This window comes from Palaemon carinicauda, chromosome 7 (genome assembly GCF_036898095.1).
Source record: "Palaemon carinicauda isolate YSFRI2023 chromosome 7, ASM3689809v2, whole genome shotgun sequence".
Lineage (NCBI taxonomy): Eukaryota > Metazoa > Arthropoda > Malacostraca > Decapoda > Palaemonidae > Palaemon > Palaemon carinicauda.
Window position 1 is genome coordinate 25,248,134 of NC_090731.1, and position 22,500 is coordinate 25,270,633.

General features: G+C 31.6%; 3 protein-coding genes across 3 annotated transcripts in view; 2 read left to right on the plus strand and 1 right to left on the minus strand.

Moving 5' to 3' along the window:
* The window catches only part of LOC137643533 (tyrosine-protein kinase Dnt-like), a 138,415-nt gene that overhangs the window by 95,009 nt on the left and 20,906 nt on the right, over nt 1-22,500 (minus strand). The gene's annotated exons all lie outside the window — the stretch shown is intronic.
* LOC137643738 (uncharacterized) lies at nt 11,317-14,553 on the plus strand. The gene is made up of 2 exons (XM_068376438.1): nt 11,317-11,328; nt 11,373-14,553. The coding sequence occupies exons 1-2, from the start codon at nt 11,317-11,319 to the stop codon at nt 14,544-14,546; spliced, it is 3,186 nt and encodes a 1,061-aa protein (XP_068232539.1). The 3' UTR covers nt 14,547-14,553.
* Nucleotides 14,635-18,035, plus strand: LOC137643902 (uncharacterized). The gene is made up of 2 exons (XM_068376651.1): nt 14,635-17,445; nt 17,875-18,035. Exon 1 carries the CDS (start codon nt 14,859-14,861, stop codon nt 16,869-16,871), a length of 2,013 nt encoding a protein of 670 aa, XP_068232752.1. The 5' UTR covers nt 14,635-14,858; the 3' UTR covers nt 16,872-17,445; nt 17,875-18,035.

Genomic DNA, 22,500 nt, shown 5'->3' on the forward strand with positions numbered 1-22,500 from the left:
AAACGTTGAAGAATCTGCAACCTAATTGGCGGGAACTCAGTGATACACTACTTGCTGTTCGCAAGAAAGCTTTTCTGTGTACGCAAATCGGAGAATATTATGACTTTGCATTATGCTAATTCAAAAACATGATATCCTTAAGTGAGATCCGTGTTATGAGATGATAACTGCCGTTTAGTGTTAATGAAAACAGAAATTTGATGCCAGATAAGTGTTTTTTAAATGCCTTGCACGACAAAGATCTCAGGAGAAAGATGATCTCATGATAGGGAAAAAGGGACCTGAAAATTTGTCTGAAATTTATTATTACAGGTTTTTAAAAATTTGTTATTATTATTATTATTATTATTATTATTATTATTATTATTATTATTATTATTATTATTATTATTAATATTATTATTATTATTATTATTGGAGCATTGCTTGAGGGTACACTTGGCCACACTATTCTATCTGTTCCCTTATTTCCTTCCCTCTTTGTGCTATTTTCGATGTTGGAGCCCTTGGGCTTATAGTATCTTGCTTTTCCAACTAGGTTTATAGCTTAGCTAATAATAATAATAATAATAATAATAATAATAATAATAATAATAATAATAATAATAATAATAATAATAATAATAATAATAATCTCTATTTCAGCAAAAGCCATATTACAATAGGGGTACAGTAATGTTATACTTATGACATCAGTGCAGAATGGAGAAGTTCTGATATAATTCTAAAGGTTTCACAATTGCCTCAAATACTTTTCCTATCACTTTCCTGGATGTAAATAGGTATTAAATGATTGAATTTTATTTTCGGCATAACTAATCTTATAAATTTATTTTTTAAAGGTATATTGAATGTAGCCAATTACGCATGATGGACACGGTATGTGGTATTGCTCTAGCGAGTCTAGCATATCATTACTTTCACTATCGTACGAAAACCCATGAGGAACGGTAAACGAAGCATTTCGGTAACCTTGATGTCATTCATCCTAACTTATGATTTTTTTTTTTCATATCTTTACTATAATCAAGATTTGAATCTTACTACTACATTGCTTCTTCCTTCTCAATCTCAAATTAAATTTCTCATGGTTTCTACCTTTCACTCACTCCTTATCCCCTTCTTATCATCGATCTTTTCTCGTCCACTACTTTTTTTTTTTCTTTTTTCTTTTTTTTTTTACGGATTCGGATAGTTCTTTCATACTTCACGTCCGTAAGATCCTTTGTTGATTGAGCCTGATCTCGATTAGAGACGGTCTGCTATGAGCAAGGACTCGTTTCTCATGCAAGGTGGGGGCAATCTTGAAGGGGTTGTGGTGGCGTATTGAAAACGTCCCTGGCTGACGGTCTGCCGGACTGGGCTCGAGTCCCAGCTCGATAGTTTCTTGTAGTGTCTGCAACCTCAACGTTTAAGAAGCAGTTCAGATAATTCCAAACTTATTTCGGAGTTATCCCATCTTTCAATCCACTATCTATAATTCTAAACAATTGTGGATTTTGAAATATACATTTTTTTCGCCTTATGTGCCTCAGTTAGGAATATGATTCTCATAACTGGAACGACCCTGAGTATTTGGGACCCCTTCTTCAAAAGACTGACTCAGAGACACTGCTTTTTGGTCAATTTCACCGCCCTTACCACATCTCTCAATTCCCTTTCGCTCTGACGTAAAGTGTTTTTTCAGACAATGTTGTTCCACTGATCTTAGACTCCCAGCTGGTATAAGGAGGCTTTTAAGTACCCACGGGGTCACATTTTACTTCGTTTACTCTGTGAAAATCAGTAAGATTATTTCTATCCCTCCTTCTTTTTTTTTATTTTAATTAACTTCTGCAGATTTCTTCCCTCAGCGCGGCATGTTTATAGTTCCTCTAAAGTTAATTCCTAGTTTTTTATTTTCATAAATTTTCTTATCTTTATTCCTTGGTATAGAACCGGGTATTAACTTAACCTTTTTCAACGGTGTTCGGTTTCGGAAAAAGAAAAAAATAAAGGATACTGTATCATATTACGTATTAATTTTCAAATTCACATTTGTATTTTGTCATTCGTCTTAACTATGAATGCAATGCCCCGATATTACAGCCTATTGCAACGATCTTACATCACTATCGTTTGACAGAACAGTCGACAAGATTATAAACATTAGAATAAAGTGAGCCCTTTCTGCTAAACATCTTCGTGAGAGCTTTTCCGTGTTTGTTTTGCTTGGTTGTGTAAGCGTTCAACCTTTATCGTGAATAAACCTGACAAGGTTATAAACCCAAGTCCTCTTTGTTGTAGAGCCAGAAGCAAGCCTTGCAAACCGCAAATTAACTTTTTTTTCTTTTTTTTTCTCTCGCTGATTTCTACCACTCGTGTCCAGACAGACCAGCCATTGCTTACTCTATTTTAGGGGTTTTCTGTCCGGTAATTTTCTCTGAACACTGCGTGTTTTGTTCAATTGCTGAAGCGCGTAATCAACAAATGTACGAGTTATTTGTTGTTGCGAATGTTTTTTTTTTTTTTTTTATTATTATGAATAATCTCCCGTTTTCGTTATTTTTAAGTTTTATGGTGTTTCATTTTTTTATTCTCTTTAAATTTTATCCAAATTTAGCTAGTCTTTCTCTTTTCATTTTGTGTATATTATGTTTATGTGTCAGGCCATTTGCGAGCGTGAGCGTGTCTATTATTTGATAATACGTGGTGAAAAGGTTTGGGTATCACCATGATCAGTAAAACTGTGATAGTTAGGGCCAACCATACTAGGTTGGTTTGCTGTTAGTGATCAGACGAAAATCTCCCACCATCATCAGTCCTCAGTGACCACCGTGGAGATGAAAATTGATCAAACCCCAGAAATGAGTTGACATATTTGAAGCCTTTGTCCTGCATTGGACTAGATACGGCGTCATATATATATATATATATATATATATATATATTTATATATATATATATATATATATATATATATATATATATATATATATATATATTCAAATAAGCCATATATTTTTTGATATATTAATGTCTGGATTCTCTTAACGACCTCGGGATCAGAGTCCCAGGCGAAATCTCACAAAGACAAGAGCTTGGCTCCGGCCGGGAATCGAACCCTGGTCGGCAAGCTTATATAAGCTTGCCGACCAGGGTCCGATTCCCGGCCGGAGCCAAGCTCTTGTCTTTGTGAGATTTCGCCTGGGGCTCTGATCCCGAGGTCGTTAAGAGAATCCAGACATTAATATATCAAAATATATATGGCTTATTTGAATATGAAAAACACGTAAAAAATGTGCAAAATTCATCATATATATATATACTATATATATATATATATATATATATATATATATATATATATATATATATATATATATATACTATATATATATATATATATATATATATATATATATATATATATATATATATATATATATATATATATATATATATATATATATATGCAAAGTGGTGTTTACATAAAAAAAAGTGGAAATGATGCCTTAACAGAATGTATACAACATCATTTGTGTATTTGTGTGTGTGTGAGAGAGAGAGAGAGAGAGAGAGAGAGAGAGAGAGAGAGAGAGAGAGAGAGAGAGAGAGAGAGAGAGCATCAGGAAAGAATTAGAAAGTTAACAGGTTTCTCTCTTTCTCCATCGTGGTTTAGCATAAATTACTTCAACACGGGTCTGCTCAAGACATCTGATCTCTCTTTAGGTCTAATTTTGCATGTTGTTAAAGCACATCAGATGTAATTGCCCTTAATTCTCTCTCTCTCTCTCTCTCTCTCTCTCTCTCTCTCTCTCTCTCTCTCTCTCTCAAGAATAAGTTAGACAAGATCATACAAACACTAAACGTTCAAACCAAATTACTCTACCCAAGAGCAAATGGAGTCTCCGCGGTGGACTAAAAAGTCTTTGAGACATCCAAATTCCTTGTATCTCTCTCTCTCTCTCTCTCTCTCTCTCTCTCTCTCTCTCTCTCTCTCTCTCTCTCTCATCGCAGCCTTCAATATCCACAATAAATAATAAATTATTAATCCCACACTGTGGAGGGCTTATCCTTCACCCCAGGAGTGGAAGGTAACGCTCTTTAGATTTACAACAGCTTTTGTTAATCAATGCTTCCTTATCTCTATCGTACTAAATTCTCTCTCCTACCTCTTCCTCATGAACTATATTCAGCTGATTTTATTCAAACTTACATGAGCTTAATCCTGTTTAACCATAAGGGTGATTAAAACCAACTATTTGTTACGTTGAGCCAATGATGTATAATTTCAGTTAGGCAGACTTTTCTTATTAATTTTCTTTCTCGTTTTTTTTTTTTCCTAGGTGCCTGAGCCCAATTACAAATTCTTCATGGGCACTTTTAACTACCCCATTTTCGCCAATGAATTCCTTTGATCTAGTAAAATGGCTTCCATATCTAAAAAATATGTCCATAATGATTGAAAATATCTAAAAGCAATCAAATTCTAGGGTGATATCAGTGTTCTTTTTCATCAACGGTAATTATTGTTAAATACAAACTATACTTGTTGACTCTTATTCTGTACTCTTCACCCTTTTATATCTTAATAGCGGCAGAGTCAATCCTTTCTTTTTATGCTCGTTTTCAAGCTTAATTCTTCACCCTTCTTACTATAGTAAGAAATGGTAGTTTCTTTACACATGGTTTATCATAAACATTCATTAAATTCATTGTCCTTTCATATCTCTACTTAGTCGCAAGTATCTCTGTCAGCATGTCTGTATATATGGGTATGAACTCGCTATACGCTGGCTTTTCGTATCATACCTTTTAAGCTGGAATCACGCTAGGATATTTTATTCAGCCAACAGCGAGCCGTTGCTGCCCAAAATGGAAAACACGATAGCTTATTAACTCGAGATATTGGCTTCCCGATTGGACGGGAAGCAGTGTTCACAAACTACGAGCATGACTTTGAATGTAAACAAACAAAATGGCTGCTGCAGATAGGACGTGCTCTTGCTTGGCAATCTTGAGTCCAACAAGACTCAAGAGATAATAAAAATTTGCGTTGTTCATCCTGTGGTGTAGGATTCTTCAATTCACGTAATATTCTGAGAATACATATTACTGTAACAGTTAGAACATTTCTGGCCGCCATGGTGATGTCAGATGATCGGTTTTGTATACACTTTTTGCTATTTACTCCACGAACCACGAGATCGTAGTGTGACGCTACAACACTTTCGGTCGCTAGCATCGGCTGGAGGTTGTCAAAAACCTCGAGCACGAAATGACAAGTGAGATTAAAGTACTAGTCTCTTTTTACCTATCTCACTCCTCGTAGTCGAATTGATTCCAATATCACTGGTTCTCTTCGTTTCGTTCTTTTCTATTAACATTTCACATCTTAAGCAATATGATTCCTTACATAACCATCCTTCGTCTTGGAGGAAAGCTCGCAATTTGACCTATTACTAACGCAGTCTTTTCTCTCACCTCCGGAATCTTCATGTCTTGAAGCTTAAGTGATGCCGATCAAATCACTGAACTATGTCCCTCTAACTTATAAATATAAAAACACCAGCATATAAAGGATCCACACACACACACACACGTACACACACAGACTTTTAGCACGAATGGGCTAACACCTTAATGTTTACTTTTTCTTTTTACCGGGCATAGGATCGAATCCATGACAAGGGAGAAATATTCATCATGAAAGGGAATTCTCTACGGGTCTGATATCACACGGTGGGACGAATTCGATACTGAAGAGTATTTGTGATGTATTTGAAAATATAAAGATCACGAGTCTTAGTGATAAAATCATATATATATATATATATATATATATATATATATATATATATATATATATATATATAATGTATACATATATATATATATATACATATACATATATATATATATATATATATATATATATATATATATATATATATAATGTATACATACATACATATATATATATATATATATATATATATATATATATATATATATGTGTATGTATGTATATATTTATCTATCTATATATATATATATATATATATATATATATATATATATATATATATATATATATGTATATATATTCATCTATATATATTTATATATATATATAAATATATATATACATACACATATATATATATATATATATATATATATATATATATATATATATATATATATATATATATATATATATATATATATATATATATAAATATATATACATATTGAAACGATAGACATTTTACAAGGTAATTATACAGAATACATTCAGGAAGCAAGCTTATTCAGCCATTTACATCAGACATCCAAATATAAAAAAAAAGAAACTTAAGAAATTTAATCAAATATTTCAACGAAACAAATAAACCACTCGCGAATTAGATGCCATTCATCTTAATCTTATAAGACAGCGTAAAGGAAAGATCTCCTTGAGCAAGTAGGTTCAATATTTCAAGTTTTATATTACAGGAGAGGCAACCCTTGATGCATTTCGTACCCCATTGCAATTTCGCGTGAGAGGACGCCAGTGCTCCTTAACATATGTGTCAGGTAACGCCAACGAGTGTTCTCAATTGATTAGATAAAGTACATTTTAATGTGGTTTAAGATTAACTTCAGCATGAAAGAATACTGCGCTCATAGCCGAGAATATCAGAAAGCTAAATTAAAAGAAAAGTAAGACCATGAAAAATGTATCTTTATATAAATAAAATTGTGGTTAAACTAGACTTTACATCATTCTTACTAATACTTAACTTTTCAAACTATTCCCTATCATTGTTGGTTAGCTAACTGTCCTCACTCTTCTTTCACCCACTTTTCCTATCAGCTAAAAAATTACGAATATATATATATATATATATATATATATATATATATATATATATATATATATATATATATATATATATATGTGTGTGTGTGTGTGTGTGTGTGTTTGTATATGTGTATATAATATATATATATATATATATATATATATATATATATATATATATATATATATATATATATATATATATATAAACACACACACACATATATATATATATATATATATATATATATATATATATATATATATATATATATATATAAACACACACACACACACATATATATATATATATATATATATATATATATATATATATATATATATATATATATATATATATATATATATATATATATATATATATATATATATATATATATATTTTCACTATCCGTTAATCGGCTGTAGCCTATATCCGTAAAATATATTAAATGTAATTTTGTAATTACAGATGTTTACTGAAAAAGTCCTCACAATATACTGTAATATTAATAATAATATCAATTAGGTAATGAGAGCAGACATTCAACGAACACACGTAACTGGTATCTAGTTTATTATTATCATTTCATTACTAGCCAAGTTACAACCCTAGTAGGAAAAGCAGGATGCTATAAACACAAGGGCTTCAACAGGAAAAAATAGTCCATCGAGGAAAGGTAAAATTAAATAGATAAGACTTCAAGAGAAGCAATGAACAATTAAAACAAAATATTTAAAAAATAGTAACAGCATTAAAATAGATCTTTAATATACAGATAATAAAAAAGAGACTTATATCAGCCTATTCAACGTAAAAAAATTCGCTTTACGTTTGAACTTCTGACGTTCCACCGTTTTAACTACGGTATATAAATAAAAATCCAAGAAACCACTGATCATAAACATTCAACACACCGTATAACTTTACGATCTTCCATATGGTCATCCTGCATCTGAATCTGATTTGGTCGTTACAGAGAGCTGACCTTTAATGGCCCGAAAACCTCGTTATAGTGATCTGACCCTCTAAGTGAACTGACCCTTTGCTAGGGCAAGTCTCTGGGTTATGATCTTGTGACACTCAATGACTCTGCGAAGATGCATTGCTCGACTACATAATTATATGTTGTAAATTGATATCCCGAGAGTCTGGTAGTTTCATAATAGAGACATAGACCTATCTTCTGACAATCTGGGCATACTTGTCATATATCTCCTGTTAATCAGTACCACCTTGCTGTGAATTTATTTATTTATCTACCTAATTATTCTTACAGTGTTATTGTAGTTGGTTTTTTCACAGCTGCATTTACTAACAAAAAGAGCAAACAAGTAATAATCTCGAGTATCATGCCAACATAATTATTAAACCTTCCTGTTCCCTCTTTTAATAATTCCTCATCCTTACATCATTTCTTTCTACCTTTCCACTATTACTCCTCTCCTGCACTAACTTTCATGACTGATACCACTTTTACTACTTGGCTTTCCAATATTATTCTTTTGTTTCACTTCCTCCTGCTATTATCGTCGATATATCTATTCATCTATTCTTAGATGCTTTCTCGTGATCTCCAAATACCACACATCTGTTCCTCGTTTACCACCAAATATCATTCTTTCGTTCACGTAATACCCTACGTGACTTTTCCCCATTCCCATTACTTGAAGACAATAAAAACAAAAAAAGTGCCTTTATATAAATAATATTGTGGTCAAAACAACTATTTACACCATTCTTACTAATACTTAACTTTCCAAACTATTCCCTACCATGGTCAGTTCGTTAACTGGCTTCTATCTTTTTTTCGCCCATCTTTCCCTTCAGTTAAAAATATAGCCATCTACTATATCTAGTCCTTTCTATATCCTATTACCAATACGGTGTTTCTCCATTCCATTCCTCTACTATTCCAATACTAGTACTATTACATTGCAACCTACAGTACCTCCCATTACTGTGCCTGAGACTTACCAACATTTTTTTTTTATAGTTCTGATTGGCCAAAAGGGACTCCACCCTCAGACACTGAAAGAGGCCCTTATCTCGCTCACCATCATCCTTCCTAATTATGGCCCATGGTTTATATGAACACTCCGAAAGGCTTGTTTGAACACAAGTTGCTTGGATGTATATTCTCTTTAACGCTGCAAGGGAAAGGAGAGGGGCAATGATAATGGGTCATGCGATTGCTGGTTGAAAGGAGATGTCTTGTACGTCCTACAAATGTTATCTTTTCGTTTTAACAGGATTTTGAGATGAATATCTTTCTATGGGTTTAATTATTTAATTTTGTATTTTTTTCTTTTTTTTTTTTTTGGGGGGGGGTGTCTGATAGAATGGTTTAAGAGCTTTTATTGAAAATTAAATAGAATAACATTTTTAAGATATTCAGAAATTCAAGATTTCAACTGTCCATTGGTAATGGCTTGCTAAAGTATTTGTTTCAAGTTAAATTCAAGCACACATATATATATATATATATATATATATATATATATATATATATATATATATATATATATATATATATATACATATATATATATATATATATATATGTGTATATACATATATATGTGTATATATATACACATATATATATATATATATATATATATATATATATATATATATATATATATATATATATATATATATATATATAAATATATATGTATATATATATATATATATATATATATATATATATATATATATATATATATATATGTATATGTATATATATATATATATATATATATATATATATATATATATATATATATATATATATATACACATATACTGAGGTATTTTTTTAATTCAATGTATTGCACATGCGAAAGATTCATAAACACAATAAATGAAAACAGAAGTGCAAGTAAACAAAGTCCAAAAGCTGCAAAACTTTAGTGATTTCAGACTGTATAAAAACTTTGACAATAATTTTCCACATTTTTCAGACATCAGAGTAACCTTTCATCTAGCCTTGCACGTCTGGGCAATCGCCTAATTTAGATGGTTAATTTAGATATGGAGGGAAACAGCCATAATTTGAAGGTATTCTTTTTTTAGATTTTGTCATCACAGTGGCTTATTGACCTCAATCTGAGACATTAGGCAGACTGCAAGCTTTATTTAACTGAAGCGTATATGTATATATAAACACACACACACACACACACACACACACACACACACACACATATATATATATATATATATATATATATATATATATATATATATATATATATATATATATATATATATATATATACATACATACATATATATATGTATAATATATATATACATATATATATATATATATGTTGGAAATTATGTTTAATTAATGTTGTTCCTTTAGTTGTTGCTACAGTATTTGGTTAGCAAATCATATATTCCATTGTTTATTAATTTTCTTTCTGGGTAAACCTGTGTTACCCAGTGATAACTTATGCATTATTATTATTATAAATAATGGTAGTTTACGCTTGAAGGGAAACCCAGCATATTGTATATTTTCGTTTTGACGGTAAATCCTTTGAAGCGTGAACTACTAAACAACCCTTTCGGAACTATCTGCTGGTGGTCTTGTTTTTTCCAGTAATACGAATTATAAAGGAAACATCGCCAGCAGAGAGAAGCAGAGTTGAAAGAAGGTTTTCGTACTGGACGGACGGCTGGATATTACAGGAGTTAATTATATCCAGAGTTGTCAGTCATATAATGGAGGAGTAACGTAAACTCACTTTTCTCCGCCATCCTGCACAAGACGAGACCAGCCATAAGCGTCGTAACATCAGGACACTATCTTCGCCAAATTTCCGAGGAATTGAATTGATAAGGTACGTCATTACGAAAGATATGCTTACTTCTAAAGTAATTCCCTGTCAATTTGTTTATCGTGTATAAATATTCCCTTGCTCGATTCCCAATTAATAAACCCTGTGGATTTGGTATTTAAACTATTCATAATTTATCACTGTTGTAACTTTGCGTGTTACCATATGAAAGTTTTTTTGGATTAGAGGCAGTTTTTACTTAATTAGCCAATGTTATGTTATGTTTACTTTACGCCGAAGTTTTCGGATCATTGGGCCTTTCGTGGTTAGGTGGTTGCCACGTTAAATTGGAGGCAGAATATGTAGGCTATATATTTTTCATTGCTCAGAATTCAATTTAATTGTAAAGTTAACTACTGAGTTTAGCGAATTGAGTGATTTAGCAAAACTTGCCTTTACCTTTTGAAAATAGTATTTCGTTTATGTCCTCAGGGTTTCTTGAAAAGCGAGGAGGGTAGGAGAAGGAAGACAGCATACCTGTAGTTACTTCTGACACAGGAAAATCCTTCTCTACGTCAACAAGCCCACCAGCAACCAGTTCAAAATTTAACTTCACATGGAAGTTCAACCTTTCATTAAAGTGAACATTTTTAATGGACTTGTTTTATTCCTTCCATCGTACAATTTTCAAGATGGCGCCCAACGTGGGCGCCATCTTATCTCTAAATTTCATGGATTTGCTGAAGAGCTGAAGGTTTATAATTCTAAAATAGCTAAGTTATTATGGGCAGAAGAGGAAGATGAATCAAAATTGAATATTGAGTTTGAAGCTTGTGAGAGCTACTTGGATAAAATAAACTTTTTTATAGCTACCCTTGAGGCTACAAAAGATTCAGTTCCTCCCCATTCTGTACTTGAAGAAGCTAGAAGCCTTTTGAAAAGCCCTACAGCTCCTTTACCAGCATTTAAAAGTGGAGAGGGAGAAAATATAGAGAAATTTCTCTCTGAATTTGAAGAGGTTATTAAAACCTTCAAGTACACTCAGAGAGACAAATTACTACTGCTGAAGCAACAAGTGTCAGGTCGTGCATCCATACTACTCGATTCACTTGAAACAGACAAACAGACATATGAAGATGCAAAATTAATTTTAAGGTCTGCTTTAGCATCCCCTAGGTTTCAGAAGTTTACGTTAATAAAACAGTTGACAGATATCAAAATGCCTTACCAAACAGATCCATTTGCGTACGTTGGTCAGATGAAAAATTTCATGGAATCTGTTAAGTTGTTGAAAATGGAAGTGGACGATTTTTTGAACTATTTCTTTTGGAATGGCATGAACAGCACCTTCCAATCTCAGCTAGTAAATATTACCAATAAGACGAGGCCCTCCCTTTCAGAAATTAATGATAACATTTTTGAAGCATGTGAACGATATGCCATAGCATCTCAGAAAATTTATACAAAAGTTAAGAAGTTTCCCAAAACTTCAGAGACTGTTAATCTAGCCTCTAATGTGAATGTTGAAGGGCAGCCTACTAAGGCGAAATGCTCTTTATGTGCTTATGACAGAGCAACTGATGATCACCAAGTTTTCAAGTGCCCAGTTTATTATAGTAATAAGGCAAAGGTGGATAAGCTGAAAGAGATAGGAGGTTGCCTTAAGTGTGCCAGTTCCTCTCATTCTGCGGGTTTGTGCAAGTTTAGACTTCATAAGAAATGCAGAGGTTGTAATGGCTGGCATTTCACCTTTCTCTGCATTAAAAAAGATTCCCCAAAAGAAGAGGTGGTCAATGCTAGAAGTCTTAATAAAAACTCCAATTTAGTTAATGAGAAATCTGAAAAGGTTTCCACAGGGGTAGTATTTTCAGTGGATGCTCTTCAGTGCTATGGTAATAGATCTGCTCTACCAACTTTTACTTGTCAGCTAGAGGACCATACCCAAATAAGAGGTTTACAAGACTCGGGCTGTCAGTGTAATTTTATTACGGATAGAGCGGTTAAGAAGATTCAGTTTAAAGTTTTGAGGAGAAATGTGAGTCTTACTGTTAATGGTTTTAACTCTGCTAAATCATATAATACAAAGGTTGTGGAACTGAATTTAAAATTTGGTCAGGAAATTTGCAAGGTGGAGGCCCTATGTGTACCTTATATAAATATAAATTTGAAGTTGCCTAATTTGTTCAGGGTGGCAAGCCATTTCTCTGCTAAGGGTTACACCCTTGCAGATAAACAGTTGCTAAATAATGGGGATGAGTTAAATAGTATAGATTTCATTCTAGGCACTAACTCTGCTCACTGCACTATGGCGTCAACAGTTAGGTTTGGACAGGATAGTCCTTCAGTATACTTTCAAACTTCCTTTGGAGTGATGCTTCTTGGTAATGTTGACACAATGTTAAAAAATTTACATTGCCTTCCTGATTTAAATGCAGTTGAAACTTCAATTACTTGCAAGTCTGATGTTGCTCAGTTGGATGTAGGCTCTCTTGATTCCATTGGCCTTGGATTAGGTAAATTTAATGATGAATCTATATTGAAGCATGAGGAAATGGTGGTAGAAGCTAATTTTCTAGTTTTAAATGAGAACGGGGGCATAAATGAGCAAGCACTACAAAGGGCCACCGAGCAAATGTTGGAATATGACTGTAAAAGGATCCTTAATTATGATAAGGAAGAAAATGAGACATCGGTGGAACTCAATAACTCTCTAGTAAGATATGCACTTAACAATGCCACTGTTAATGAGGTTGGAAGAATATCAATGCCTCTGCTATGGAACAGTAAGGTGTCCCACTTACTTGGTAAAAATTATAAACTAGCTGAAGCAGTGTTAAAGTCAAATTTAAAGAAGCTTTGCAAAAGGGAGATGCATCTGAAACTCATGGATGAAGTCATTAAAGAACAAGAAAATTTAGGAATAATTGAAAAGATCCCAAACCTTAAGCATTACCTAACTGAACATCCTGAACATAGTTTTTTACCCCACATGGGGGTGTTTAAACTTGATCGAGAGACTACAAAATGCAGAGTAGTATTTCTATCAAACACATTTGAGGCTGACCCTAGAAAACCCATGACAGTAAGCCATAACCAGGCAATTCATCCAGGGCCGTCGTTAAACCAAAAGTTAAGTTCAGCCTTACTTCACTTACGATTTGGTTCGAAGATATTTTGCTTTGATCTCAAAAAGGCTTTTAATCAAATAGCACTTATACCTTCAGATCAGAATAAATTACTTTTTCTTTGGGTTAGAAGTGTGAAGAAAAAAGATTTTTCCTTAGTTGGTTACAAGAATCTTAGATTGAGTTTTGGTTTAAGATGTAGCCCTACAATTTTGATGTTGAGTCTTTATAAGATACTGGTTTTGGATGTGGAGGATGATACTCAAGAGGTAAAAAATATGAAGAAATTGCTTTATCAGTTGTTTTATATGGATAATGGAGCTTATACCTGCAAAAATTCGGATGCCTTGGAATGGGCCTATACTCGGCTAACAAATATATTTGCTCCTTATAGGATAGAATTGCAACAAATTGTCACCAATGATGGGCCACTTCAAGAAGTCATTGACTCAGACTGGGATCAAAATACACTAACAGAAGCTAAACTTTTAGGTTTGAAATGGAATAGGGAGTTGGATACCCTTTCAACTTTTCCCATTGTTTTGGAAGCTTCGGCCAGTACGAAGAGGTCCATCCTCAAGTCCATTGCTTCAAACTTTGATTTGTATAATATCAATGGTCCAGTATTTAATAGGGCAAGGCTATTTATGCATGGTTTACAGTGTGATAAGTCATTAGGATGGGATGATATTTTACCTGCTGAAAAGCTAAAAGAATGGAAATGCATTGCAAGGCAAGCTAATTCTACTCCTGAAATTGTTGTTCAAAGATTTGTTGGGGAAAGAGATGGACAATAAAGACTTATTGCTTGTGTAGATGCTAGCAGTATGATATATGGAGCTGTTCTGTATATAGAGAACATTGATACTGGCCAAACAAATTTTTTGTTAGCCAAAAACAGGCTCATAAACAGACAGTCTAATACGAAGTCCATCCCTTCCCTGGAGTTACAAGCCATTTGCTTGGGTGTGGAATTGTAAATTGATTTGTATAAAGATTTAGGAGGGCCTGATTGCCTCGTTCCAATTGCAATAAAAAGTTTGGATTTGTACTCTGATAGTTTGGTAGCTCTTTCTTGGATCAATTCATATTCCTATAAACTGGATAAGATGCAGAAAAGGTCTGTATTTGTTCTTAACAGGCTACAGCAAATAGATAAGTTATGTGAAACGTTTCCTGTTAATTTTACTTTCATCACTGGAACTGCCAATCCTGGAGACTGCATAACAAGAACCTTGTCCTATAAACAGTTAATTAATACAAACTATTTTTCCGGACCTACACCTGATATCCACCAGTCTATAGTCAGTCAAGATATTTTGAGAGTTACAGTTCCTAACCCTAGGGCTACCCTTGACTTCAAAGAGGAGAATGTTTTAAGTAATGTTTGTGCACAAGACCTTAGGGAGGACGTTGCTGAGCATCTAGTTTCTCCAAACAGATACTCTAGTTTCTCTCTCATGGTTAAAGTGCATGCCAGGGTTGCTCAGTGTTTTGCCAAGTGGAAAGCTACAGTTACAGCTAGAAAACTGAAGGTTCCCGTTGAATCTAATGATACAGGATTTTATGTGAAAGCTCTGAAGTTGATCATATTGAAAGAACAAAAAATTCAGTTTCCTAGTGTTTTGGAGTATTTTGCATCCAATTCTAAACTTCTTAAGGATATACCTAATTTGGTAAGACAGTTGAATGTTTACCCAGATAAAGATGGAATTCTCAGAGTCAAAGGCAAGTTTGACAGGTGGAAAGGTAAACAGAGGTGTTGCTTTCCAATCTTGCTGTTTAACAAAAGTTCCTTGACAGAACTGATAATCAGGAGTCTTCATATAAAACTCAAGCATGCTGGTTATTATTCTGTTCTGAATGAGCTACGCAAGAAGTTCTGGATACCACAATGTTTTTCAGCTGTTAAAAGAGTGGTAAAAGATTGTGTCATCTGTAAAAGGTACAAGGAGCATACCATTCGGTTAAATCAGTCCCCTTACCGGGAGTTTAGAATGGATCCTTCCCAGATTCTCTTCAGTTATGTATATATTGATTATTTTGGACCATATTTTGTAAAGCAACAGGGTAGTAAGGTGAAGGTTTGGATTCTGTGTATGAGCTGTATGTATACAAGGGCCATTAATTTGAAATTATGCTTGGATTTGTCAGTCAAGGAATTTTTGAGATCATTCACTCTACATACCTTTGAACATGGTTTACCACAATTTGTAGTAAGCGATTTGGGGACACAACTTGTTGCCGGGGCTAATGTTATTGCAGATTTTTTAAAAGATCCTGATACTCAATCATACTTTGAAGAAAATGGAATTAAACCTATTGAATTTGAAAATTATTACAAGGGTTGTAGCCAAATGGGTTCTTTAGTGGAAATTTGCATAAAAATGGTAAAACATCTAATTAACAAATCCATTAAAACAAATGTGTTAGACATAAGGGATATGGCCTTTCTTATATCTCAGGCAACTCATCTTATAAATCGTCGTCCCATTGCCTTTAAGGATGGTTTAAGGGATGTGCCTGATGAATCTGTACCTAGCCCAATAACTCCAGAAATTTTAATACATGGCTACGAGTTAACCTCTATTAACATTATACCCGAATTGCAGTGTGATCCTGAATTAGATGGGGAGTATGACTTGAAAGATTCACCCTCAAGAATAATTGAGGACACTTACAACAAGCTGAGGAAGGTAAGAGAGAACCTGATTAGAATTTATCATTCTGAATTTTTGACGACATTGATAAATCAAGCAGTTGATAAGACTGACAGATACAAGCCTGTTACCCATAAAATCATTGAAGCTGGAGACATTGTTTTGCTGAAGGATCCTCATACTAAGGCCTTAAATTATCCACTTGGGATTGTTAAGGGGGTGGTAAAGAATGACCTTGGAGAGGTGACCAATGCTCAGATTTTGAAAGGGAAGTCTGGTGAAGTTGTGAAAAGACATGTTACCAGCCTTATACCCTTGCTCAGGGATAAAGGTTGTATTAGTGGCATTGCTCCCTCTGTGAGACCCAAGAAAACTATAGCAGTGGACTCTAATTATAGGTATCCAAAGAGAGCAGCTGCCGTTGCTTCAGGATTAAGGACTAAGGATATGCTCCTAGAATAAATTAAGAACTTCCTCAGATTTTCAAAGCCTAGAAAATCCGAGCTCCTTCCCTGGAGTGTTGGAAATTATGTTTAATTAATGTTGTTCCTTTAGTTGTTGCTACAGTATTTGGTTAGCAAATCATATATTCCATTGTTTATTAATTTTCTTTCTGGGTAAACCTGTGTTACCCAGTGATAACTTATGCATTATTATTATTATAAATAATGGTAGTTTACGCTTGAAGGGAAACCCAGCATATTGTATATTTTCGTTTTGACGGTAAATCCTTTGAAGCGTGAACTACTAAACAACCCTTTCGGAACTATCTGCTGGTGGTCTTGTTTTTTCCAGTAATACGAATTATAAAGGAAACATCGCCAGCAGAGAGAAGCAGAGTTGAAAGAAGGTTTTCGTACTGGACGGACGGCTGGATATTACAGGAGTTAATTATATCCAGAGTTGTCAGTCATATAATGGAGGAGTAACGTAAACTCACTTTTCTCCGCCATCCTGCACAAGACGAGACCAGCCATAAGCGTCGTAACATCAGGACACTATCTTCGCCAAATTTCCGAGGAATTGAATTGATAAGGTACGTCATTACGAAAGATATGCTTACTTCTAAAGTAATTCCCTGTCAATTTGTTTATCGTGTATAAATATTCCCTTGCTCGATTCCCAATTAATAAACCCTGTGGATTTGGTATTTAAACTATTCATAATTTATCACTGTTGTAACTTTGCGTGTTACCATATGAAAGTTTTTTTGGATTAGAGGCAGTTTTTACTTAATTAGCCAATGTTATGTTATGTTTACTTTACGCCGAAGTTTTCGGATCATTGGGCCTTTCGTGGTTAGGTGGTTGCCACGTTAAATTGGAGGCAGAATATGTAGGCTATATATTTTTCATTGCTCAGAATTCAATTTAATTGTAAAGTTAACTACTGAGTTTAGCGAATTGAGTGATTTAGCAAAACTTGCCTTTACCTTTTGAAAATAGTATTTCGTTTATGTCCTCAGGGTTTCTTGAAAAGCGAGGAGGGTAGGAGAAGGAAGACAGCATACCTGTAGTTACTTCTGACACAGGAAAATCCTTCTCTACGTCAACAAGCCCACCAGCAACCAGTTCAAAATTTAACTTCACATGGAAGTTCAACCTTTCATTAAAGTGAACATTTTTAATGGACTTGTTTTATTCCTTCCATCGTACAATTTTCAAGAATATATATATATATATATATATATATATATATATATATATATATATATATATATATATATATATATACTGGAAATACAGATATACGCACAACACACACACACACACACACACACACACACATATATATATATATATATATATATATATATATATATATATATATATATATATATATATATATATATATATATATATATATATATATATATATATATATATATATATACACACACACATCTGGTTGTTGTGAGTGTCTATTTATTTGGGGTTTTTGAAGATGAGGTGACCATCACCACCACTCCTTAAAATATATTACCATTGGTTACAACCACCATGGTTCTCTGTCGTCCATTTTACGCTAATCCCTACTCCCTTTGGAGTCATTCCTCACAGTACATGTGCAAACCACAATACAATAACAATTGTAATGAAATATCTGAAATTGAGATGAAAAATTTATACTTTATACGAGGTTCATATGTATCTTGTATTATGCTAAACATGTCGATTCCTTCTGTTTATATACATAGGATTGTTTTAAGAGAGAGAGAGAGAGAGAGAGAGAGAGAGAGAGAGAGAGAGAGAGAGAGAGAGAGAGAGAGAGAGAGAGAGAGAATCTAAAAACTAGTGCAAGGTACTGTGAGGAAAGGAAGAAAAATGTGCATCCCGAAGCTGAATCTAAAATTGTCCACGGTCACTTGAGGAACCTAAGGAAGAAGAAAAATGCTCACGCAGACCCCATTGGGGGTTACGAACAGACCCACAGACATACACACACACACACACACACACACAAAGAAGATGTGAAAAGGATGTACCCCTAAAGCCTCTTGTCCAATTTAAACTTCCCGATGACATCAGCATTTTCTTTCGAGGAGGCCATGCTGTCAAGACCAACACCCCGCTTATAGACGATAAGGAATTGTGTTCTTTCTTATATATTTTCTTCAGTTTTCTTTTGTTATGTATTTTCAAATGCAACTGTATTTTTCCTTATACACATCTAAACAATATTCCTAAATTTTCATCTGTTTTTCTTTATCTTATTGTTAAGTAATACAAGAATTTTCTAGAATTACGAGTTTCCCTTTACCCTCTTTTATCTTCACAATGTGTTTCCAATTTCTTTTTTTTTTGCGTCTGTTATTTTTATAATATTTTTTTTCCTCTTCTTACAGTTCCAATTGTTATCGTTTATCATATTCCTTTAGTTAATTTTTCTTTAGTGTCTACGGATATTTTCTCTCCATCTTGTAACTTCAGTTGTATTACATATACAAATAAGCTATAACTGTTTTTCTTTATTGTTTATTTATATTCTTTTTTATTGCCAAAAGATTTCTTAGTTTTATATGATGTGACTATTTCTTATTAAATTTTCTCGAATGCCGTTTGTCATGCTTTAATATGATTAGAAATTTTTGCTTTTCACTGTTATATATGTATATCGAGTAGTTGAATACTATTTATTTTTTGATTTTCTTATCTATTGTTCGTTTTGTTACAGTTTCTTTTTAATTCTTATTACATTTGTAATCTTTGAAAATACACTTGCACTGCAGGGATCAATATTAATAATATTAATTATAATTCACTCTACTCTTATTGACAATTTCAAAGGAAAAAGGAAGAAAAAATAAGACTTTACTTGATACTAGGCCTACTTGTTTTCTTTTTGATGTTACATTTTCCTACATTGCTGGTCAGCCATAATTCAGTTTCCCCTGAAGAAGAAAATTGTAAAAGACGTTATTGTAAATTCAAGAGTATTTCCTTTTAGGCTACTTTTCAGCTACAGTCTAATTCTATTGTATAAATGTTTTGCCTCGTTCTATTTTGTAATAACATGCAAGTATTAAATATATATACATATATATATATATATATATATATATATATATATATATATATATATATATATATATATATATATATATATATATATATATATATTTTACAAGACACACATCTCTCTCTCTCTCTCTCTCTCTCTCTCTCTCTCTCTCTCTCTCTCTCTCTCTCTACATATATATATATATATATATATATATATATATATATATATATATATATATATATATATATATATATATAATCTATATGTGTATACATGTATATAAATATTAATATATGTAAATACACCGACGATTCATAAAGACAGAAAATAGAATGACTTTACCATATATCTACAATTTTTATTATCATAATAATAATAATAATAATAATAATAATAATAATAATAATAATAATAATAATAACGTCATCATTAACAACAGTTATATCATAAATTCAAACCAAGTGCAAGACCATCTGGAAATAGTAAAGGGCTTTTGCATACAGAAAACGTATCAGGTATGTGTAGCCATGATCTTAGTTAGTTTAACAAAGGACCACTCATTATTATAAACTGCACGGACGTATGACAAAACGAGACATCCGGATGTTGGAGATCATATGCAGCACACGCAAACTAGAGTTTTGTCATACACTAAGTGTATATATGTATGTATATAAATATATATATATATATATATATATATATATATATATATATATATATATATATATATATATACATATATATATATATATATATATATATATATATATATATATATATATATATATATATATATATATATGTATACATATTTATTTTTATATATGTATATATATATATACACACACACACACATATATATATATATATATATATATATATATATATATATTTATATATATAAATATATATATATATATATATATATATATATATATATATATATATATATGTATATATATATATATGTGTAAATATATATATATATATATATATATATATATATATATATATATATATATATATATACTATATATATAAATATATATAAATATATATATATATAAATATATGTATAAATATATATATATATATATATATATATATATATATATATATATATATATATAGATATATATGTATAAATATATATAAATATATGTATAAATATATATATATATATATATATATATATATATATATATATATATATGTGTATATATATACTGTATATTTACATATATATGCAGTATATATATATATATATATATATATATATATATATATATATATATATATATATATATATATATATATATATCTTTAAATCGTATATATACCTCATATATATACTGTATATATATATATATATATATATATATATATATATATATATATATATATATATATATATATATATACATATATATATATGTATATATATATATATATATATATATATATATATATATATATATATATATATATATATATATATATATATATATATATATGTATTGACATACAGTATTACTCTAACCATAGTAATTTCCATATAAATTTGCTATTTTTACTTTTTTAATTGACTTGCTTAACTTTCACTAATCAGTTTCAGGGGACGTTTAGAGAGAGTTAACGAGAAAAATAATATAATTTGCACGACGTTGGAATATGCGATTATATTCTTTCTAAGAATAGGTTACAACTTTATTTAACTCCATGGTTTTGTAAGCGTAAAATATATATTCATGAAATATATGGACATCTTCAGCGACCGATTTTTCTCAACAAAATAATGACATTGTACATTATTGCCTCTCATGCATTATTATTTAAAGAGATTAAAAGTAATTCATTAATTTAAAAAGATATTGTTCCAATGTTCGCGCTTTTACGTCACTTATTGATAATACGATAATACATGTTAATGAATAAACAAAAATATACATCAGTAAACATATTTAATACAAAATAATGTCTTCGTGAAAAAAGAAGGGATTATTAATTAAGTATAGACATCATTTAACCTCTTACTAATTAATCTGCAATGATATCCATGTAAAAAAAAAATTCTTAAGCACAAGGACTTACTTTCGTGAATTATACTAAAGCTCATAAGCAGCACATCGTTACTCTTTAAATATCATGCAGTTTTATGAATATACCGCATATTTCCTAGTAACTAAAAAACCAAGTCTATGAACTCACAAAATGTCCATTAACCCTTTCACTGATAGTGCTGAATTCAACTAAACTTCTGATGTAACAAATTCTATCAAGAACACACAAACCATAGCTTGTTGATATTCAATAGAAAGCTCTCGTTTAACCTGTTCAATGAATACCAACTTGTTATAGTTTGTGTGATTTTAAAAGATACTTTATATTTTCCTATTTTGACAAAGTCATCAATGGCAGTGAAAGTGTTAAAAAACGAATGGCTAATGAGAATCTTAAATAGAGAACTTAATGCACAGACACTGTTAGAATTGAAGAAAATATATTAAAAATTTGAAAATAATCACGCACATCCACCTTAAACCAAAATTGTAAGTCTGTATAAACTATCGGTAGCAGCATAATC

Bases quoted from the DNA above. Each gene is read 5' to 3' on its own strand.
- LOC137643902 (XM_068376651.1), top strand. From the start codon at position 14,859: ATGCAGAAAAGGTCTGTATTTGTTCTTAACAGGCTACAGCAAATAGAT.